Source organism: Panthera pardus, unplaced genomic scaffold (genome assembly GCF_024362965.1).
Source record: "Panthera pardus isolate Hobbes unplaced genomic scaffold, ASM2436296v1 HiC_scaffold_17, whole genome shotgun sequence".
NCBI lineage: Eukaryota > Metazoa > Chordata > Mammalia > Carnivora > Felidae > Panthera > Panthera pardus.
Genome location: NW_026526732.1, coordinates 137,939,705 through 137,952,393, shown reverse-complemented (window position 1 = coordinate 137,952,393; position 12,689 = coordinate 137,939,705). Strand labels below are relative to the sequence as shown.

Below are 12,689 nucleotides of genomic sequence, written 5' to 3'. Positions count from 1 at the left end.
GTATTTCTTAAATAATAAGACTTGAAAGGTAAAAGGACTCCTTGATCCAGCTACTATAGAGTGGATGTTCTGTCAGCAAGCACGAAACATTAATCTCGTGGTACATCTTTTTTTTTTTTAATTTTTTAACATTTATTTTTGAGAGACAGAGAGATAGGCCACAAGACAGGAGAGAGAGAGAGAAAGAGAGATACAGAATCCAAAGCAAGCTCCAGGCTCTGAGCTGTCAGCATAGAGCCCAACGCGGGGTTTGAACTCACCAGCCGTGAGATCATGACCTGAGCGGAAGTCAGACACTTAACCGACTGAGCCACCCAGATGCTCCTATATTTTTAAATTTTTTTTAATGTTTATTTATTTTTGAGACAGAGAGGGACACAGCATGAGCAGGGAAGGGGCAGAGAGAGAGGGAGACACAGAATGTGAAGCAGGCTCCAGGCTCTGAGCTGTCAGCTCAGAGCCCGACGTGGGGCTCGAACTCACGAACTGTGAGATCATGACCTGAGCCGAAGTTGGACGCTTAACCGACTGAGCCACCCAGGCGCCCCTGCTCCTATGTTTTTACATAGGTATGTATCTACAAAAGTATATACTAATGCTCATATATTTAAAATTTTTACATAGGGGCACCTGGGTGGCTCAGTTTATTTTGGCTCAGGTGATGATCTCACGGTTCATGGGATTGAGCCCCACATCAGGTTCCGCACTGACATCGTGGAGCCTGCTTGGGATTGTGTGTGTGTGTCCCTCTCTCTCTGCCCCCTCCCCTGCTCTATTTTTCTCTCTCAAAATACATAAACATTTAAAATAAAATAAAATTTTTACATAAATTATATAATTTGGCTCATAACATTTTTCCACTTGGCTTTATCTTATTCAACATCATGTTTTGACACTTATCCCTGTTGATACATGAGAGTTAGTGCACTCATTTTATCTGTTGTATGGTATTCCATTTTATGATGAAGGTGATTTTTCTTTTCTTTTTTAAAAAAAAAAAACAAAGATTTCGGGCACCTGGGTGGCTCAGTTGGTCAAGCGTCGGACTTCAGCTCAGGTCACGATCTCAAGGTTCGTGGGTTCGAGCCCCGCGTCAGGCTCTGTGTTGACATCTCAGAGCCTGGGGCCTGCTTTGGATTCTGTGTCTCCCTCTCTCTCTGCCCTTCCCCTCCCCCCCCAAATAAAATAAATATTAAAAAAGGGATTTTATTTTTTTACTTTTTTTTTTTTTTAGAGAGAGAAAGAGAGAGGGGCATAGGGGCAGAGAGAGAGGGAGAGAGAGAATCCCAAATAGGCTCCATGCCATGTGTGCAGAGCCAGACATGGGGCTCAATCTCACAAACTGTGAGATCGTGACCCGAGAGGAAAGCAAGAGCATCCAGCTCTTGAGCCACCCCAGGGCCCCTAAAAGATTTTAGGTAATCTCTACACCCGATGTGGGGCACGAACTCATAACCCCAAGATCAAGAGTCACATGTTCCACTGACTGGGCCAGCCAGCCAGGTGCTCCAAAGTTGACTTTTCTGTTCTCCTGTTGGTGGACATTGATTGTTTTTGTGTGTTTTGTTGTTCTTGTTGCAAAAAGCATCAATGGATATCCTTGCACACATCTCCCTATGCACATTTGTGGACATTTCTCTAGAGTTCCACCTGGAAGTAGGACTGCTGGATTCCAGGGAAATGTGTGTTTCGAGCTTCACCAGATATTGCCAAAGTGCCATCTAAAATGATGGTGCCAGGGTGCCTGGGTGGCTCAGCCGGTTGAGCGTCTGACTTCAGTTCAGGTCATGATCTTGCAGTTCGTGGGTTCGAGCCCCTCGTCGGGCTCTGTGCTGACAGCTCGGAGCCTGGAGCCTGCTTCGGATTCTGTGTCTCCCTCTCCCTCTGCCCTCCCCGACTCGCGCTCTGTCTCTCTCTCTCTTTCTCAAAAATAAATAAACATTTAAAAAAATTTTAATAAAAAATAAATAAAATAAAATGTGCCTATTAGCTCTCTCTTCATCTCCTTCTCAGAGATGCAGAACGGTAACCCTTTCAGATACCGTTTGCAGTTCCCCCTATGCTGGTGTAGATAAGTAACTTTTCACACGTATGGGTCACTTGTGTCTCCTTTCCAGGAAATGACCTGCTCGTGACCTTTGTTCATTTTCCTTGTTGTTATTGCTGTTTCCTTGTTGTTGGTGCTGTTTTCTTATTGATTATAGAAGTATTTTGTTTATGACGGATACCAAATCGTTTCCAGGTATGTGGGTTGCAAATGTCTTCTCCCCGTCTGGGAGGGACGGTCTTGTCATTTTGTTGTGAGTGTCTTGTGTTAATTGAAAGTTTTTTAATTATTATTGAAGCTGGGTGATTGATACGTGGGAGTTCATCATACTATTATCTCTACTTTTGTATAATTGTGAAGATAACACAAAAAGTTTATAAAACTCTATGACACAAATAAGCGTCTACTATCCCAAATTCCTAAAGATCAGCTCCTATATTATATAGTTTTACTTTCCACATTCAGATCTCTAATGCTACTGGGATATATTTCTGTAGTTGGTACAGCAACAGGTCAACACTTATCTCTTCCTCATGGAGGGCCAACTGTCCCAGCCCCATTTCCGACCCTGTGCTCCAACCCCGTCCCTTCTCCTCTGAGCAGAAACTCCCCCTCTGCCCCATATACTCTGGGGTCTGTTTCTAAATTCTCTATTCTGTTCCTTAGCCACTGTGTCTATGTTTGCATTTTGCCACACCGTTTTAATTCCCATATTATTAGATTGGCCAGAGTAGTATCTGTAGGGCCAGACTGATATCCTTTCTTCTTTTTCTCCTTGGTCCTTTTTTCTTCCACATGCATTTAAGAAATTTTTTTTTTACTTTTATTCATTTTTGAGAGACTGAGACAGAGTGCAAGCGGGGGAGGAGCAGCGAGAGGGGGAGACACAGAATCCGAAGCAGGCTCCAGGCTCCGAGCTGTCAGCACAAAGCCCGACATGGGGCTCAAGCCCATAAACTGTGAGATCATGACCTGAGCTGAAGTCAGATGCTTCAGAGACTGAGCCCCCCAGGCACTCCTTCCATATACATTTTTTGATCAGCTTACTCAATTCCAGAAAGGGAAGCAACCAACACTGTTGGGATCTTAACTGGAATCACACTGAATTTCCAGAGTAATGTGGGGGAGAACTAACATTTGTATAACATGATACTCTCCTGACCATTGTTACCAGGCACATTAATCCGTATGTTCAGGTCTTCTTTTTTTGGTCCCTCTGTAAAAATGGTGTTTGCTTTCACCGTTAGGGTCTCACTCAGTCTTTGTTAGATTTATGCCTGGGGTTTGTGGGTTTTTCTGCTGTCCCTCCACCCATCAAATATGCCAGGCATGTCCTTCCCTACCTCCTACTCCTGCCTCTTGGTGCCCACCCCTCCTTCCTGCTGCCCAGGGAGCAGCTGTCCTGTGCCAACAGCTGACTTCCCTGTGAGGCGTTACCAGAGGGGTGCAGCTCACACCCCCCACCTTAGGTCCTGTCAGCTGAGTCTGGGGAGAGTGACAGTTGTTTCAGCGGGGACAATGGGCCGCATTCTGTACAGGCTCCTCTCTGGGCTGCCTTCCCCCTGGCCACAGCAACTGTTCTTGGGGATAGGGTAGGGTCCCACCTGTCAGCTCTACTCTTTCCGGCAACGCTCAACTCCCTGACCCATTTCTCCATGCCTGATAAGCATGTCTAATATGTGTCCTCCTGCCTGGCTGCCTGGTCATGAGCCTATCCTGGCCTGGAATTGGTGGGCAGAAGAACGGACGGTGGTCATGGGTCATGGGTCGTGGGACTGTCCCCTCCCAAGTGCATAATCTCTTACCTCAGTGGTGTTGCAAGTACCCGAAACTTTCTCCCAGGCCTCAGATCCTCACAACGGCCCCACTCAGACGTTGAGTGACTATTGTCACAAGCCAAGAGGAGCTGTGCTAGGTAACAGGGCTGAACTCCCAGTGCCAGGCTGGTGCTCTGCCCTTCCCCCCCACCAACCCCGACACTCCCCGCCCCTGACTGGCCTCCACACCTGCTCTTCAGCACCTGCACCCTCAGCACCCCTGCCCTTGATGAGGCACCCCTGGCTTCTCTTCAGAACGCCTGTTTGGGGGTGGGCACTGCCTTCAACTTCCCACGAATGGGGAGGCTCCAGGCCAGTGCTGATCCCCCAGAGGGGCAACAGGACAGTGAAAGATGACAGAGCCAGGGGCCGGGGCCCGAAGGAGACTTGAAAACTCCATCGATTTTTCAAGCTTTAACTGAGGCCCAGCACCCACTCTCAGTGGCTGGTCGTGAACATCAGGGTGCCCCCGAGCAGACCTTCGAGAAGCAGCCAGCTGCCCTGGCCTCAGACATAGGGTGTACTGGGAGGTAAAACCCAAATGATGAAAGGAAGGAAACTCTTGTTTACTGGACACTTTCTAGAGCCAGTTCTGGACCATGTTCTCCCATGTCTCCATCCTGTCAGAGGCAGGAGTGGTGACAATTCCCGTGTTAGAGAAGGGGGCCACCACACAGCACAGCTCCAGACGGTGTTATCCCCATCCCCACTTGTGCAGTGCACAGTCTGCTCAGGCGTCCCCGGAGGCCCTGACAGAGGGTCCCAGAGCCAGCATGTAAATCCATTCTTCACCTCTCTGTGCAGGCCGTGGCAGAGGAGGTCATGTAGTGGAGTGCTGTGGACCCCTGCATGGGGACAAGCAGAAAGGGGTGGGAAGAACGGAAGGCCCCGCGGTGCCTGGTCTCCCAAGAACCCATTAGCTATATGGGGTGCCTGGCTGGCTCAGTCGGTGAAGCGTGAGACTCTTGATCTCGGGGTTGTGAGTTCAAGCCCCATGTTGGGTGTAGAGATTACTTAAAAAAAAAACTAACTATATTGCAACTCTCACTGCCGCCCCCCCCCCCCACCCGGTCTACCCAGATGCTTGTCTCACACTATCTGCTGACTCTCCGTGGATCTGTCCCGTGTCCTCGGCGGCAACTGACACAGGCCTGGCACACGGTCACTGGCACTTCGGTGCTTGTGGTTGACACGAATGGCTCCAATTACCCAAAAGCATTCTAGAGACCCCTGAGGCTCTGGGAAGAAGACCAGGGAGGAGGACTCCAGGGGTCACAAACTTCACAAGTTGGCCCTCAGATCCTGTTTTGTTTTTTTAATTGACTTTAAGGAACAGGAGGTTTGGCCAGTTTCCTCAAAGTTTCTGGCCTCTTCCCAACAGCAGAGGGTGGGGGGCAGAGGTGAGGGTGGTGCAGGCAGGATCCATTACACAAGGCTAAATCAGGAACTGGGAGGAATTGCTCTGTGGTAGCTCCGTTGCCAGAGAGGATGGTTATCTTTCCAGGAAAGGCTGAGGAAATCCTTAGCAGCGCCCCTGCTTTTCTGCCTTGGAGAAAATGTCTGGGGCAGGCTGATGGGCATAGGGAAGGATTAATCCAGGTGAAGGTGGGAAGGAGGTGGACAGGGGAGTTAATCCCAGGGGGTTAGGGAGTAGAGAGTAAACTAAGACTAGACCCAGGTCCTGGCAGCTGCTGCCCCTCCCCCACCTCCCTTTTCACTGCCCCCCCCCCCCCCCACCTCTGAGGTTCCCCATTGTTACCAGAGACAACATCCTGTTTCCTTTACTTGCCTCACTGGTCTAGGTCCAAGAGTCCCTCACTATGCTGGGGGGGGGGGGGGGCGGAGAAGGGAGCGGGGAGATAGGGGAAGGGACGAGGACAAGGATGAGGGATGGGACAGGCATCTGACTCCAGGTCCAAGGTCCAAGGATCTCACAGCTGTAGCAACTGAGGTTGGAGGGGAAGTGTGACTTACTTGAGGTCATCAATTTCTGCTTATGCGGGTCAGTGCTTGGTTGAGACTCATGGTTCCCTCAAAATTGCATACTTCGAAGGTTCCCAGAGGGAACCATCAGGTCTGACTCCTTTCCCTTGGGTTCATGTGATTGGTTCGCCTCTCTGAAAGGCTCTCTCCAGCTTCCATGGCAAACAGGGTCTCACATCCTAAGAGTGTACGCAGATCAAAGGCGCTCTGGGGCTCAGCAGCACAGGCTCTGGACAAGCAGGTCTGAGTTTGGGACCCATCACAGAACCTTCACTGAGTCATTCTTTACATTGAAAGTTTATTGCCAAGCACTGGGGACCACCAGCAGACAAAACAGATGTAAGTCCCTACGTTCTCTGGGGTGGGGGTGGGGGGCAGCAGATAATCAGTAAGATAAGGAAGTAAAATAAAATATATAGCATGTCAGAAAATGATTTGCTGTGGAGACAAGTAAAACAGAGATTTGGATAGAGAGGGGACAGAGGAGATGGGATGAAAGGGGTGTAATTTTAAACAGGATGGATAGGTGCCATATGGGCAAAAACTTGAAAGAAGTGAGATAGAGCCCCACGTGGATACCTGGAGAAAGAGCCTTGTGGGAAGGAGAACAGTGGGTGCAAAGGGCCTGAGGCAGAACCATATCTGGCACAGTTAAGGAGCAGCAAGGAGGCCAGTGTGGCTGGAGCAGAATGAGAGAAACAAGGATAGAAGTTGAGTCAGGAAGTTAGGTGAGGTCAGACCACCCAAGGCTTTGTAGGTTGCAATTAAAGCCTTTGGCTTTAACTCTGAGATGGGAGCCATTGGACTGTTTGTGCAGAAAGAAGACAGGATCTGATTTATGGGGTTTTTTTTTTGTTTCGTTTCAAGCACAAATGTACTTAAAACAGCGCAAAGCCCATGCGGGGCTTGGACCCATGACCCTGAGATCATGACCTAAGCTGAGATCAAGAGTTGGATGCTTAACCAACTGGGCCACCCACGAACCCCTGAGCCATCGTTCATGAAAATCATCCTGGTCACTGTGTGGAAAAGAGAAGCAGGAACCACCAGTTAGGAGGCAACTGCAGTAATTCAGGTGAGAAATGATGAATGCTCAGATAAGGGTAGTCACGGTGACATCAGTGAGAGGTGGTGAGATTCTGGATATTTTGAAAGCAGAGGTGCCAGAATTTACTCATATGGGTAGTGAACTGTGACGGGAAGAGAGAAGGTCAAGATAACGTCCAAGATTTCGGCCTGAGGAACTAGAAAGTTGCAGTTGTCATTTACAGGGATGGGCAAGCCTGAAGGAGGGGCGGGTTTGGGGGGAGATCAGGCCATTTATCTGTGGTAGGACTCTGGCTAAGTGAGCCACTCTGAACCTCGGTTTCTTCATCTGTACAATGGTTATAATAGCTCTCCTGCAGAGTGTGTGGTGCCTGAATGGGGTGTCTCTTGATCAGACGGAGGCCCCCAAATGTGGAGTGATGATTGGGTGGAAGCCGGTGGTGCAGGGGGTGAAATAACTCACCTGAGGCAGAACGAAGGGGAGAGAAGTTTAGTGAACACACCGCAAGGGAGCATCTGGCTGGACAGCAGAGGAGGGGCTATCTACAACAAGGCAGTGGGAGGGAGCCACTTTTAAGGAGGGAAAGTGAGGAGGTATGGTGACAAGGAGTTTTCCCTTTTTTGGTACCTGTGCCTAGTTGTTATGGGTCAGTTAGGGCCTATGGATATTTCAGGGTGGGTGGCCTGATAGACCTGTCTGTATTCAGCCAAGTGGTCGCTGTGGCCCTTTTGTTTTGTTTTAAGTTTATTTATTTATTTGGGGCAGGGAGGGGTGCAGAGAGAGAAGGAGAGAATCTCAAGCAGGCTCTGCACGCTCAGTGTGGAGCCCCACGTGGGGCTCGAACTCACCAACCATGAGATCGTGACTTGACCAGGAGTCAGATGCTTGACCGACTGAGCCACCCAGGTGCCCTTCACTGTGGCCCTTTCTGCATTCCATTGCTCAAGCCTGTTTGTCTAAAAGCAGCCTCCAGATAATGGTAGTAAGTAAGAAGTGAGTGAGGTCATGAGCTCACAGGATTGGCACGTGTCGGCCCATGGCCCAAGGATGACACATGACCAGCACATCTCCTCAGGCAGCAACTGGAAGGAGAGGAGGACTGAACCATAAATCTGAACTCGAGCTCCTCTCCCTGCTTCTTCCAGGCAGAAGTGGGAGGGCCTTTCTGACGTTTAGGTTTTCTTTCTTCACGGTCTTCTTCGGTGGCTTTAGAGATGGTGATGATGCTAATGGAGGCTGGTGATGGAATGTCGATAACTGTTCCCAAAGCTGTGAAGTTTACAAAATGCTTTCATGGCCATTATCTCTTCTGGGTCCAGAAAGGCAAAACATGTACCCATTTTATGAAGTAGGAGGATGTGGTATTCAAAAACAAAACAACCCCAGGTTGTCTCTGTATTTCGCTAGCTCATGAAACTTCATTTCGTGTTGGGCGAAAGTGAGTGAAGAGGGTCCTAAAGTGGGTGGGAGTGTCACCGAGCTGTGTCCAACTGTCAGATGGACTGTGACCTCACTCCTCTACCCCCGGTGCTTGCCCACGTCCTGCCGTCCTGTTCTCCCTGTTTCGGTCACTCCTTGCCATAGCATGCCTGGCGTGTCTGGGCTGCAGCCTTCCCGCTTCTGAGGTTTGGGCAAGTGGGTCTCTTACATCGTTCCATTCTAGGTACTCCCAGTTACTGAGACAACCGTGGAGGAGACTAGAGACCAGAAAAATCAATGCGCCGACAGGCACACCCTTAGAAAGCACAGTCTGGGTTCCAACTCTGAAGTCTACACCCAGCAGGAAAAATTCCTGCATGTGCTCCTTCTACTTCTTCCGAGCCAGCTGCCCCCTGCCCTCAATATACCAGGTGCCAGAACACAGCTGTCTCTTCGTTAATCCCCCCCCACCCAGGCAAGCGGTCCTAGGGTGGGGCTGAACTGGGTGGGGCCGCCGTGTAGGGTCCAGGGAGGCTGTGCCCCTGCAGGCAAATTCAGCCAGAGACTGATTCTGAGCAACAGTTCTGACTGGTGAGAGCTGCTGCCCGGTGGGGTTGGGGGGGGGGGGGGGGGTTGGGAAGGTAGGAAGTGTCAGGTCTGGGTGGATCAAGGGGCCTTGGAGGAAAATTTACAATTGCCTAGGGAAGAACTCCTGCTGGGTTGAGACTGAGGATGTGCTTGAGGAGGGGTGGAACTGACTGGGGGGGGGGGGGGATGTCCAGGGAACTAGAGGAGCCCCTGGAGACTGGGAAGGGCAAATTGTGGGTCCTAGCCTCAGTTTTGCTCTTGCTTTGGTTCAATGTCTCCATCTGCACTGTGGTAAGAACCTTCCTGCCCCAGCTACCTTGCCAAGAGAAAGGGCTTCTGGAAAGCAAAAATGACCCAGGAATTGAAGTGGGGGGAGCATGAGGGTATAAACTGGAGTGGGGGGACACCTGCCCACCCCAGTTTTTGCCAGGTGAGGAGGGAGCAGGAAAGGGGCAAGCTTAGAGTCTGGATTGCTTTCACAGTCGCTGACCCAGCCATGCCCGCTCCACTGCTCCCACTGCTGCTTCGAACCCTGATGTCCCGCTTGCTGCTGCCTGCCACCCGCCTGGCCCGCCGGCACCTCCTGCCCCTCCTGCGCCGACTGGCCCGCCGCCTGGGCTCGCAGGATGTTCGAGAAGCTTTACTGGGCTGTCTGTTGTTCATCCTCAGCCAGAGCCGCCCTCCCGACGCTGAGGAGGTCTCCAGAGTGGCTGGCCAGGAGAGGAGGGAGAGGCTAGCTCCCCCAAAATGAGGCTGCGATCCCTGATATTGGCTGTGTCATCAAAAGCCATTCTTTTGGAGCAAGACAGTCCTGGCACCACCACTGAGCACAGCCTACCCACTGTGCAGAAGACGCGGTGGGGGACTGAGCACAAAGAGGGGTCTGACCAGGAATGCCTCCCCACTCCCAACAGGAATGACTGGAAGGATACCCAGCATCTAGCAGAAAACTGATCTTACGCCACCCTGCACTCCTCCTTCCAAGACACCTTTCCTAATCGCCTCTGGGCTGGGAGGGGAAAGGGGGGGATGAGGGGAGTGACTCTGCTCCCCCACCCCCATCCCGGGCAAATGGGAACCTGAGTTCCAGTGAGGGACAGTCCTCACCCATGGATAACTGACAACTTATCTGAGAGGGGAGATTTTAACCCAGACAGTCTGTCCTTCAGACTCAGGATTTTCCTTCAAATAATAGAACCTTGATTTGGTCAGTCTTGCCCCAAAGCCCAGCACGCAGCAGGTGCTCAATAAATATCTGCTCATTTGAATTCGTGGGATACCATTGAAAATTGTGTCACCCATGCTCCTACACTGAAAAACAGTCTAACGTGGCCAGGGGGTGGGAGGGGGAAAACCACTCCCGGCTCCCTTTTGCTTCCTATTCCATTGTCCTGCAGTCCTCATCTCCTGGAGATCGTTTCTCTTGCATAACTTCAGTATGTCACCCCGTGACCCAGCAGTCCTGGGTCCGATTTAGAGGTCTGGCCGGCCAGCTCAAGGTAAGAAGGAAAACTTCCTCGGGCCGCTCACCTAGCGGCGTGGGAAGAGGGAGATTTGTTTGCTAAGGGGCCCTGCCGGCAGCCACCCAGGGGAGCAGAGCAAAAATGCTTCCTGAGGGGCACTGTGCCTTTTAAGAGATCTGGGCGGTAGGGGGTGGAGGTGACCATGGGCATTCACCTCATTATTTCCTCCTCCCCAAAGAGCAGCCCCTAAGGGGTCAAATCAGAGGTGTCCGATTCATTTGCTTTCAGCCTCCGGGTAATTTGCTTATTGTTCCCAAGCAACAGTCCTCCCTCCCACCTCCCTCCCTCCGCGAGTCTTAGGCTCTAGGTTGGGGGCGGGGGGATAGTGAGGGATGCGGGCCCCTCTCAGGATCCCCGTACGGTCCCCACACCAGTCTGAAGTTCGGCCCCTGGGAAGAAGTGACGCCAGAGCTGTGCGCCCCCACTCCAGCCCCGCGGGACCTTCCGCCGGACCCCCACCTCCCCACCCCTCTCGGCACCATCTGCTTCCTCTTGGCGCCCTCAAAATCAAGAGCACGTGCTCGCCCCTCTCGGTAAGGCGACCTGGGGGAAGGGGGCTTCAGCCCGTGGTCCCCTAACCTCGTTCCCCTCTGGGGTCACGAGCACCTTTTCTCTCGCTTGTTCCCGGCCTTCCCTGCGGCCGGCCTCGTTCGCCCCGGAGTGGCGGAGTGGCGCGGCGCGAGGAGGGACGGAGCAGGCCTGCGGAGTGCGGGGCGGTAAGCCGCCGGGGTAGCCCGTTGCAGCCCGTCTCCCGCCCGGCAAGAGGCCGGTGTGACCCGGCGCGGGCCGCGAGCTACGGCCACGGCCCCAGCCCCGAAGTAAGGAGGCCACGAGGGGGACCCGGGCCAGGGGATTTCCGTCCCCCCCCCCCCCCCCCCCCCCGGCTCCCAACCGGCAGGACTGCGGGGAGCGGAGGCGGGCCTCCAGCGCAGTGGGGCGGGGTCTGCGCGGTTCCCACGCGCCGCGCCGCCAGGGCAGGGACAGGTGCTGGTGCGGCCCTAGTTGGGGGATATCAACCGTGTCGGAATCTGCGGTTTCCAGTATAGGGGAGCCTTTAATCAGACTTGGAAGGCCGCCCCCCCCCCACGACTCTTCTTCCCCACCCCTGCCGCCCTAACCGTATACAGATGCCCCCAAGGTCAGAGACCTGCCCAGAGCAAAGGGTAGGGGGAGAGGCCCGAGAAATTAGTCTGAGACGACCAAGCCCAGACCTAGTGAACCTCAAATCTTAAACCCTGACCCTCGTTCCCATCCTGGAGTACACACACCCACTAGGAAGGCGAGGGAAGTGAGAGGGCTGGATTCTGTATCTTAAATGTTTGTTTAAGTTTTTATTTACTTTTTGTGGGGGGTAGGGGCAGAGAGAGGGGGGGACAGAGGATCTGAAGAGGGCTCCCCGCAGACAGCAGAGAGCCAGTGGTAGGGCTCAAAACCACCAACCAGGAGATCATGACCTGAGCTGAAGGTAGACACTTAACCCACTCAGCCACCCAGGAGCTCCTGTATTTTAAATGTTGATGTTTGGTTCATCATAGATTTTTTTGCATTAACTTTGATTTTTTTTTTTTTTTAATTTTTTTTTCAACGTTTTTTATTTATTTATTTTTTGGGACAGAGAGAGACAGAGCATGAATAGGGGAGGGGCAGAGAGAGAGGGAGACACAGAATCGGAAACAGGCTCCAGGCTCCGAGCCATCAGCCCAGAACCCGACGCGGGGCTCGAACTCACGGACCGCGAGATCGTGACCTGGCTGAAGTCGGACGCTTAACCGACTGCGCCACCCAGGCGCCCCTAACTTTGATTTTTTTAAAGACTACAGTAAAATATTATTTATCTTGATTCCCGAATTTTTTGGAGTCAAGTCCCTTAAAATTTGCAGTCAAGTGCCTCATTGGCCTCTCTCTAGTCCCAACCCTGCCACAAGGGCAGGGACAGAGAGTCACAAACAACAACTGAGAACGCACAGTCATGAGACAGGTGCTGGTGACAAATAGCCAAGCCAAGCAAACACACTTCCAGCAAACACAGATGGACACAGGGCTGGGGAAAAGAGGGCTGTGTGTGAGATGGTGGGGCAGGCTCGGGGCTTGGAATGGGAGGATGGAGTCTGGAGCTACCGACAGTCTCAACTAGAGTGGAGTATAGGGTGGGGGTGGGGGTGCAGCTGACTCAGCCCTTCCTACCCTACTTCTGTGTCAGTGACCCAAGGGAACTCAGGGAGGGAGAAAGCCCTAAGACTGGGCAGAAGGCGACAGGACTGGCT

The 12,689-nt window shown here is 52.1% G+C and overlaps 2 protein-coding genes across 4 annotated transcripts in view; one reads left to right on the top strand and one right to left on the bottom strand.

Annotated features, from left to right (window-relative positions):
* The window catches only part of TCTE1 (t-complex-associated-testis-expressed 1), a 196,656-nt gene that overhangs the window by 111,490 nt on the left and 72,477 nt on the right, over positions 1-12,689 (bottom strand). The gene's annotated exons all lie outside the window — the stretch shown is intronic.
* MYMX (myomixer, myoblast fusion factor) lies at positions 6,007-10,170 on the top strand. Of its 3 annotated transcripts, XM_019457282.2 has the most exons (3): positions 6,007-6,186; positions 8,559-8,745; positions 9,385-10,170. In XM_019457282.2, exon 3 carries the CDS (start codon positions 9,399-9,401, stop codon positions 9,651-9,653), a length of 255 nt encoding a protein of 84 aa, XP_019312827.1. In that variant the 5' UTR covers positions 6,007-6,186; positions 8,559-8,745; positions 9,385-9,398; the 3' UTR covers positions 9,654-10,170. The 3 variants fall into 3 exon arrangements, with proteins under 3 accessions (XP_019312827.1, XP_019312828.1, XP_019312826.1); XM_019457283.2 differs by lacking the exon at positions 8,559-8,745; XM_019457281.2 differs by lacking the exons at positions 6,007-6,186; positions 8,559-8,745 and adding an exon at positions 8,776-8,905.